Here is a 10,429-nt window from a genome sequence, read left to right on the forward strand (position 1 = left end):
GGTAGAAGGGAAAAATTGTGTAGGCAGGCCACGTTTGGAGTATGTAAAACAAATTGTTGGGGATGTAGGATGTAGAGGGTATACTGAAATGAAACGACTAGCACTAGATAGGGAATCTTGGAGAGCTGCATCAAACCAGTCAAATGACTGAAGACAAAAAAAAAAAAAAATATTAACAACCAATAAGACTGTCAAAAAGCATGTAAAATACTACTACTATTTCAAATAATAATAAGAATAAAATTAAAAAAATACCTTACCCAGCAGAAAAGATATCCATTGCAGGAGTAAGGTCCCCTTTTTTTAAATTTTCTTCAGCCAGAAGGAGTTGGCTACTTGTTTCAGATGGTAAACTCTTAATAAACCTGTAAAAGACAATAATATAAACCTATATAAAAAATAATTATTCAATTTTTGTTCAATACATTACAAACTAAATAAAATGAACCATTTCAAGTTTTTAATAAAATAATGAATGTAAAATTATAAGATTATTACTATTAAGAGCTATTTCAAATAAAGCTGACCGCCAACAATATTTCTAACTAAATTCATTGCTCACTCTAGTTAATAGCTTGAAAAATGAAAGAAAAATACTCTCCAATATTTAAAAAAAATTTAGTATAGATATATAAGCAGTATAAAAAAAGGAAATTTAACAACAAATTTATTATAACAAGCACGATATTATCACAATATCCAAACACAAAATCATTTTAAAATATACTTCAATATGAATAGCACAATCTTCACAAAATTTAATCTATTAATATCAAATAATCTTCTAACCAATTTTGCACATATATACCATAAATTCCTCATCTTCTTTAGAAAATTACACAAAAGTCTGGTGACTTGCTTCACATAAATATTTTTCGTAATTTATTTTCTATTTCATCACTTAACAAATTCTTCCATACATTTACCAGGGTCATATTTTTTACTGAATTCCAAATATTGTTTAAATTAAAAATTGCTGGTTTGATAAAAGTAATTTTTATAATTGATAACATTTTTCCTTCTCAGCTACCTTTAATAAATTAATCTGACTTCCTCTTCTAATACAATAAAGATAATTTGTATACTTTCATTAATACAACCGTTTGAATACCAGAATCACCCTCTGATCTTATCTAATATCTGGAGAAAGTGATATTAACAAACTGACTGTTGGTACCTCATGAAACCCAATCAACTCCCAAGCTCTTTTACAGTCCAATCACCAATCACCCCATAATGCATGGTTTCTAAATCAGGAGAAAATGCTTAACACATCAAAGGACTTACTGAAATCACAAAATAACCCTATGACCCCTTCAAGACCTGCCCAAGGCACTAACAACACAAGATATAAAGTCATTAATGGTACTTCTACTTTCACAAAAACTAAAACTGGCTATCAGACAATAATTTATTATCTTCTAAGCTATCAACTTCCTTTATTATCTTCTAAGTGATCAACTTCCTAATTGCTTTAAATAATTCATGGAAATGATAAAATTGATATGGGATGGTAATTTTTTAATTCTAACTGAGAACCAATTTTCCTCTTTAAAGATAAAGACATGATGAATACTAGATTTATTTACTAGAATTAATTTACTATACTTGAAATAATGTGAAGAACTCCTGTTTTAAATGTACTGTTTATTAATAAGCAATTAAAACACTTGACTTGTTATAAATTTGTTATAAATTTAGTATATCTTTTTATAAGAAATGGAGGAATATCATCATTGTTAAGAGTCCCTGACAAACTTATGTGGGAAATTATGTTAACACTTCAGAATCAGAAAGAAGCTGAAGTTTGAAAGAAGCTAATATAATTAATTTGTTTTTTTTCTAATTTGGAAAGAAGTTCTTATACAAGATCAGTATTGGTTTTAGGTTGCAAATGGATATAAAAAATTCACAATAAGAGGTTTGTCCATCAGCAGTAATTGAAAAATTTCATAATTCGTTATATACTTAACAAAATTCAAGTAGCTTTAGTCCTTTACTTGAGCATTAATTCTGCGACATAAAAATACTTTTTAGCAGTACAGATATATTTCTTTAAAAGTTTTTATATACCTGTATTTAAAATATGAAGGAAGGAATGTTGGAAAATTTATATAATTTATGCAATTTTTTTTCTTATTACAAGAGATATGAATTCCAGTTGGGATTCAACCTTCACATGAATAATTCCAAGAGTACACATTCTAATCCACCAGATTGGTCTATTGGTGAATTCATCATCGCAAATCAGCTGATTTTGAAGTCGAGAATTCTAAGGTTTAATTCTAGTTAAGGCAGTTAATATTTTTATACAGATCTGAATATTAGATTGTAGAGACTGATGTTCAAGGTTATATGCACACTCCCAACACTTATACCCACTATTACTATACTATTACTAAAATTCCAGTTTATATTTGAATGACCCTCATATAATTTAATTATAAAATTAAGACTACATTCAAAATATGATCAAAATTAAAAATATTTGAATATAGTTAGTTATTATTTTGACTTTTTCAAATTTGAGGTCATAATTTTTCACATGAATCATGAAATCTTTCCTGATAAGACTTATCTTACCAGTTAGAACTTGTAAAACTACTAACATCTGAAAGTAGGGAATAACTTAATTTTGATTTTAAGTTAATTTACATCTTATAAAATTAAATCTTTGTGATACGTTTTTCAAAACAGTTTTTTAACAGTATCTCAGCATTTCATGTAAAGTTGAAAACAAATTAATCTGCAATCTGAATAGTGTCCATTATCCAGTTAGTTAGTCTGTGAATTATGTAAGAACAATAAAACTGATTCAAACAAAAACTGAGGATAAATTATAAACTTATCTTAATCCTGAATCAAATCTTGAAGGAAGATCTCTCAACTTTCTTTATGGATCCATTTTAGCAAAAAATGAATTAAAGATCTTTAAACATTTTTTTCATAGAAAAGCTTTTTTTAGAATTCTGACCAAATGATAAAAAAAAGAAAGCAGTAATTTAGGAAGTTATAAATGACATAAACATATACAATAACAACATATAAACCAGAGTTATATGTCTGTGAAGGGTACTAAGTAAATTTGTTTATTTAAGTAAACAGGGACCAAACTGTTTTTATCTTTTATTGAAAAAGTTTGTGTGTCTTATAAATTTAAGCAATAATGCTTTTAAAGTTTATTCAGCACCAATTCTTATAAAATATGTAGGAGGATGGATTTTAGATTTTAGGAGAAATCTAAAATCCATTTAGAAGAAAAGAAATGAAATATATTTTTGAGAACATTATTGTAAAAATTAAAAGAAATAAAATAGGAGTGATATGTGAGAGTACAAATCCAAAATGTATTTAAGGGGTGTGGAAGTACCATCTCAAATAAAAAACTGAGGAAAGCCTTATCAAGGAGAAAGTCCATGATATAAACAAGGAACAAGGTGATAGAGTAATATAAAAAGAGATAAAGAAGATATGCAATGACTTACAACAGAAAAGGACTGACTTATGGAGTAATTGGAGGGAAGGTATTCATGGAAACCTCAACCTGGGTGTAATTAACAAGAAGTATTGTTAAATTTGAATAAACAATTAATTTTACAATTATGTTAAATAATCATCATGCTACTGTAAAATATTGTATTATATACTCTAGTAGTTATTTTTTAGCAATACAGTTGAAGCTTTTTGTCAATATCGACTAAGAAAAATCCCAACACCATACGAAAAAGATCTACTATCAAATATACAAGTTAAAAGTCAGTAGATAAATTCTAAGGAAAATTTAAGATCTTGTACAAGATTATAAACTACCCCAGAGGGATTGCTTTTCTCTTTCACCCTCCATCCATTTTCCTTATCCTAAGCCTTCTTTCACAATTTTTGGTTTTATGAGTGCAGGTATGATCCTGATATACTCTATATTGAGGATTTCAGAAGCTGAAGAGTTAATGTAAGAACCTTAGTAAGGGTTTGAGCAACCATCAAGAAGATATATGCATGGTGCTTTGATAATTTAAAAATATTACAAAACTTTTGAAAAAAAAGACAATAACAATGTCTCATTTTCAAAATACAGTATATTGTGTCAAAAAATACATAATGATAATATCCAATAGGTAACATTCATACAGAATTACTGGAAAGGACAGCTACTTGAGAGAATATTTTTTCTCAGAGGAAAAATGTATCTTACTCTTAAAACCAAAAAAAATAAACAAGGTCATATAGATTCACTTTAAAAGAAGTTGATAAAAACAACACACAAGGGGTACATAAATTAACTGCAGTTATCAAATTAAAATTACATCGTACAGACCAGGTGCACATTCAATCACAGTAACAAAGAATACACATACAAGCACTACACATAACAGGATTTACATTTACAAACCAGTTCATGGAAACAAGATATAAAGAGCCGAGGCAACGTGGTGTAAATTCCTGATATTTAATAATTTTAAACTTTATCTTAAAATCAATAAAAATAAGGTAAGGGATTTTTTTTACACTGCAACGTTTTCTTAATTTTAATAAAAGTTACATTTTCTTGATGAATTATTTTCAATATTTTCTTTGTATTTAGCTTAGAGAAAAAATACCTTTTTATATATTAAAATTTGCAATTTTACTTTTACAGTACTGTAATCTGCAGTATGTATTTAACAATGTCAGTAGATTAAAGTAAACACATTTTACATTTCTTGTTGAATATTAGTGAAATTTTCATTCTACTTGGTACTAATAGTACCAAAACAAAAAAAAACTTAAAACACATCATATATACTAATTGACCAAATAGTAAAGGTCTTTTTTGAAGAAGTATATAACTGATGCTGTCAATATCTATTATAATTTCTCTAAATATAATTACATTCTAGAAGCACCTTTTCATTTCTTTAGAAAATGAGTAATTTTTTCTCAAAATTTTTGCTGTATTTCATTGTTTTACTAGATGAAGATTACAAGTACTTTTACACTAATTTTGATTTAAAAAATAAAAAAATTTTTCAACTTTTTTGTAATAATTTAGGGCTACATTTAATATTCATTAATATGTTATACACCATATTAGGAAAAACATTCTATTCTTTTTAGATGGACAAAAAAACAGTATTTAATTAGCTTACAACCAAATAATAAAACAATCAAAGAATAGTTTAAAAATATGCCAGATCATGGGTACTGATATAAAACAGCTTCATCATGAGTACTGATCAACAGCATTGATGAAAAAGTCTGAGACAAGAAATGAGATTTAACCAACTTTTAAACTGATCACTATTACAAATTGTTATGTATATTTAATTCTGGGAGCTACAGAATCATGGAAAAAGCACAGAGCAATGATGTAATTTCATAAAACAATAATGTAATATCAGAGAAACGCTTTCGGTGAGAATTCTGTAGCTAATATAATTATTAATCACCAAACTAGATCATATGAAAAGACAAAGACATTTCAATAAATGATTTTAATACAACTTTCTCCCTTTATAAGCCTCATTTACTTTTGTATTTCACTATATATATGTATATATTTTTTTAAAATTATTCATGGGTGGATAATACATTGAAAATCCAATTAAATTTCTCACTAATTATTAATAAATAAATAAATTATATTTATTCACCTTGGCCATATATATCTAAGTTCAACTAAGCTATATCATGCATAATTTTTGTGAGCTAATACAATACCATGCATAATCTCTGTGAGTTTACACTATTTAAAAAAAGTTAACTAACCTTCACTATTGATAGATTTGACGTCATATGATCCTTTTTGTACAGAAGGAACACTTCCACAAGAACAAATTGTAGGCTCATGAGGATTTTCTTGCATGTATATATAATGTGTTGCTTCACTGAAAATAATTTGATCAATATGATTAAGAGTTCAAAAAAATTAAAATGTTTAAAATATTTTATTTAAAAAATTAAAATAGTACTTTAATTAAAATTAAAGTAACATTTAGTCAATGAATAAAAAATATTAATACAAAAATCTTTCATAAGAAACATTTTCCAGGAAACTTAAAAAAAAAACAGATTCTAGGGATTTCAAAGAAGTAATCGTAAAATATTTAAAATTATCATGCAATATACAATTATAATTAATTATATGGTCACTATTACCATAAAAAAAACACAAATAAATAAAATATAACTTAATGAATATAAACATTTTTTTAAATTAAATTTTGACTAATTTTTTTACAAATTTATATAAGTAAATTTATTTAAATACTTTAATAATTCATTACAAAGCTAAACTACGGTTGTGAGGAAAAGGATTCATCCACTGAACATTATATAACATCAATTAAAAATATCTAATATAATACTAGGTAATTCAAAAAGGACTTCACAACTTTAAAAGCATATAAACATTTATTGAGAAAACTTACAGATTCGGTTAAGATGTCATTGCATAGAAAAACACATCAAGTTTGTCACTCAATATTCACTTTGGTTCGATATGGCTTCCATTTGTAATGTGTCTTACAGTCCACCTGAAGTTGATTTCATTTCAGACTGTAGCCGGCAAGTCGGGCATTACCCCTGCAGCTATGACGTAATTCAAACCTCTTAACTCAACAAGATCAGCTGGCAAAGGTGGTACATAAACCAGATCTTAAATGAATTTCCACAAGAAAAATGTAACGGATTCAAATCTGGTGAGCAAGGTGGCCATACAATTGGACTTTCATGACCAATCCACTGACCTGGGAATCGAGTATCAAGAAAATCTTGAACTTCTAGGATGTAGTGAGATGGTGCTCCTGCCTTGCTGGTATTAATGGCGTCCATCTTGGTCATCATCGTCTAACTGAGGAATTAGAAAATTTTGAAGCATATCCAATACCATTATGATACCATTTATGGTTGTCTCCTGGAAGAAGAACAGTCCTAAAATCTTTATTTTCTTTGGACACAAAAAACGCTATCACGAATTTGCTGCAGTTTCATGAGGGTTTTCGCTAGCCCATATGTGGCAGTTACAGGTATTCACCTTGCCGCTGATGTAAAACATTGACTCATCACTAAAAATTATATTGTTGTCTGCAATTCTATCTATCATTTCCACACAAAACTGCAGTCAAGCAGTTTTGTCATCATCTGCAATGTGTTGAACCATGGTTAGTTTGTATGGCTTCAAATGCAATCATTTACATAAAATTTGCCAAACAGTTGTTTCTGGTATCGCAGTCTCACATGACACACGTCAAGTTGATTTCTTCAGATTACGTAAAAAGCTTTCTCTGAGTTGTTCCACAACAGTTTCAGGGATGTGTGGGCATCCTGGTGATTTTGTATGTTTAACAGAACAACTTGTCTCAATGAAGGTTTGGTGCCAAGAATAAATTGTATGCCTACTTACTAGAAGGCTCCATTACTGTACTCTCTATGAAAATTACATACAAATGCAGTTAGTGACTACAGACCGTGACATCAAAATACAGTGAGCATGTTCTGCACCAGTAAGTGTATCCATTTTTAACAAAACTGGTGGCAGCGCTGGTTGCCTAATTAGACTTTTGACTGTGCGAGTCAAAACTTGATGTGTTTTGCTATGAAATGAGACCTCAACTGAATTTGTAAGTTATCTAAGTATATTTTTATACGCTTTTAAATCACCCGGCACTTTGAACATTTTTTTGTGTACACAACCTTTTACTCAACTTGTTATCTATATTGATTTGGTCACCAAATATGATGAGAATCTTATGAAATAATTTTTAATTTGGTTGTTGTGACTATTGGTTTTAATACTTGGAAGTGTATTTATAATTAATAGTTTCATATATTGGGTTATTCATAAGTTAATGATAAATTTCAAATAGACCATTTAGAAATTATTTACTCATTTATTCACTCAAAACACGTATGGACAATAATAAATAATTTTTTTATAATGATGAGGAAAAGAAAGCTATAACCTTGCTAAGGATTGAACCAAGGAAAAACTGAATAAGAAGGCAGAATTTTACCGTTATGCCAACTAACTAGCTTACCTGTAATATGAGAAAATGTTAAACCTTGTATTAAAATGAAATCAAACATTTCAAATTACTGTTGGGACACAGCACATACGTAGTTGCCATGGTATCTCTGCTAAATGGTAATAGTTATAAAGATGACATTGACACACAACCCACACATTCAACAATTTGTAATATGCAGAGTACCCCAAAATATGTAGATAAACTTAGGGAGTCATTTTGTTTTTGCAATAAAAAATTTATATCTCAAGAACAGATTGAAATATTTTGATAAAATTTGGTATGAATAAGTGTTGAAATCACCATTTTCAGCAAAAAGACTCAAAATTTTGAGACAAGACAAATTTCAAAATGGCATCTATTAATTTTTAAAACAATAATACCTCTTTAGCTGTATGAATTTTTAATTTTGTTTTATTAGAAACATCTTAGGTGTATCATTATGGACAAAGTGATAGCTAATTTGTTTAAATGTGTAAAAACAACAATGGTGGTAATAATATTAATTATTCTGTATTCCAGGATAGTGAATACAATTCCTGTAACTCGAAATTTATTCTAATTCCCGACCGTATTGTATTACGTTATGTGAAACGTAATTCCTTTAACTCAAACAAAAATCCTGTAAGTCGAAGAAAAAAATTTGATTAGTTTATTACAAAAAAATAAAATAAAAAAAACCCAGTTCAACATTGAACCTGCAATACCGATATTATTTTCAGTTCACAAACATGAAATGTGATTTATTTCCTGAAGAATGAATCAACATAAGTAAAGAAGGAAGCGAAATCTTACACATCACGCGTCAGTATTCACCGGAACTCATTTGTCGTAAGAAGACTTGGTCAATGTGCCTTTTTAACCATCTCAGCTCGAACGCAAAACCCATCGGGTTGGTCTAGTGGTGAACGCGTCTTCCCAAATCAGCTGATTTGGAAGTCGAGAGTTGCAGCATTCAAGTCTTAGTAAAGCCAGTTATTTTTACACGGATCTGAATGTTAGATCGTGGATACCGGTGTTCTTTGGTGGTTGGGTTTCAATTAACCATACATCTCAGGAATGGTCAAACTGAGAATGTACAAGACTACACTTCATTTACACTCATACATATTATCCTCATTCATCTTCTGAAGTATTATCTGAACGATAGTTACCGGAGGCTAAACAAAAAAAAAGCTTGTATGCAAGTTTTCGTACGTCTGTCTTGGTTTGTGTGGTACTGTAAACAAGGGTGTTCTTATTCTTTCCTTACAACCGATTTTTACGGGTTTAGTTTGAATTTAGTTTGGATAGTTGGTTTTACACTCTTTTTGTTCTTTTTTAAAAGTCATAAAGAAATTAGAAACATAATCGTTAGATTATAAAAAAAGGCTCATAATGGAAGTAGATGAGGGAAAAAAAAGAAAAACGTGATCGCAACAAAATTCGCAATATCACCCAACACGCTTTCAACGATAAACAAAATTTTTGAAAGATCGTATCTGTAACTCGGGCGTTATCAAAAGAGTAAAGTCAGTCAGTATCCCGATGTTGACAAAAGCGTTTTAGAGTGATTAAAAAACAGTCACGGTAAGTGGACCAATTTTACTTGAAAAAGCTGAGTACTGTGAAGACAATTGTACAAATTTCAAAGCTAATGTGGGTTGGTCTAATAAGTTTAGAGATAGGCATGGAATAATCTTTAAAGATGTTTGTGGTGAAAGTGCTAGTAAATGAAGTTTGTAATACGTGGGTAAACAGTGAACATTTTTAACGTTGACGAAACTGGGCAGTTTTAAAAATCTTTACCTGATAAAACTTTTCAAGGTGATAAAGATCGTGTCACAGTTATTTTAGGTGCGAACATGTCGGGGACAGAAAAGTTGAAACCTCTCTTTACTGGTAAATCGAAAAAACCACATTGTTTCGCTAACGTTAAATCTTGGCCTATTCAGTACGAAGTCAATGGAAAAGCGTGGGTTACTAGTGAAATTAAGAGTTGCAGTATCTGCAAATATAATCTGCAATAAGATATATCTGCAGGTATAACAGATATTGCAGTTATTTGCAGTAGCAGTCAATAGCATTAATAACTTTGAATGAGTAAATAGTAAACAAATTTATTCACTAAATATAATAAACAAAACATATATATTTAGATAACACCTTACATTCCAACTTCACTGAACGCCATAACTCGACAGTGCAATGTGATATATTCTCCATTCTTAGATCTCCAGCTGATTTTACCATTCCAGTCTGCACCTTTTTCAAGCTGACTAATGACTTGGTCCATATTACCTAATTGATGAAATAATGGGAGATTCCGATTAGTTAAACTGTTTATTTTTTTAAATTGGCAATATTTTTCTAAAATTTACAATCTATACTTTCACATATATATTTTCACATTACAATCTATAAAAGTTACTTTAACAATTTTACAG

At 29.1% G+C, this 10,429-nt stretch overlaps 1 protein-coding gene across 1 annotated transcript; it reads right to left on the reverse strand.

Annotated features, from left to right (window-relative positions):
- Positions 1-303: 303 nt before the first annotated feature.
- Positions 304-10,307, reverse strand: LOC142325767 (high affinity cAMP-specific and IBMX-insensitive 3',5'-cyclic phosphodiesterase 8-like). Its single transcript, XM_075367799.1, has 3 exons — positions 10,154-10,307; positions 5,746-5,864; positions 304-365 (listed from the first exon to the last, which is right to left on the reverse strand). The coding sequence occupies exons 1-3, from the start codon at positions 10,276-10,278 to the stop codon at positions 304-306; spliced, it is 306 nt and encodes a 101-aa protein (XP_075223914.1). The 5' UTR covers positions 10,279-10,307.
- Between the last annotated feature and the right edge of the window lie 122 nt (positions 10,308-10,429).

Source organism: Lycorma delicatula, chromosome 5 (assembly GCF_047948215.1).
Source record: "Lycorma delicatula isolate Av1 chromosome 5, ASM4794821v1, whole genome shotgun sequence".
In the NCBI taxonomy this organism is placed as follows: domain Eukaryota; kingdom Metazoa; phylum Arthropoda; class Insecta; order Hemiptera; family Fulgoridae; genus Lycorma; species Lycorma delicatula.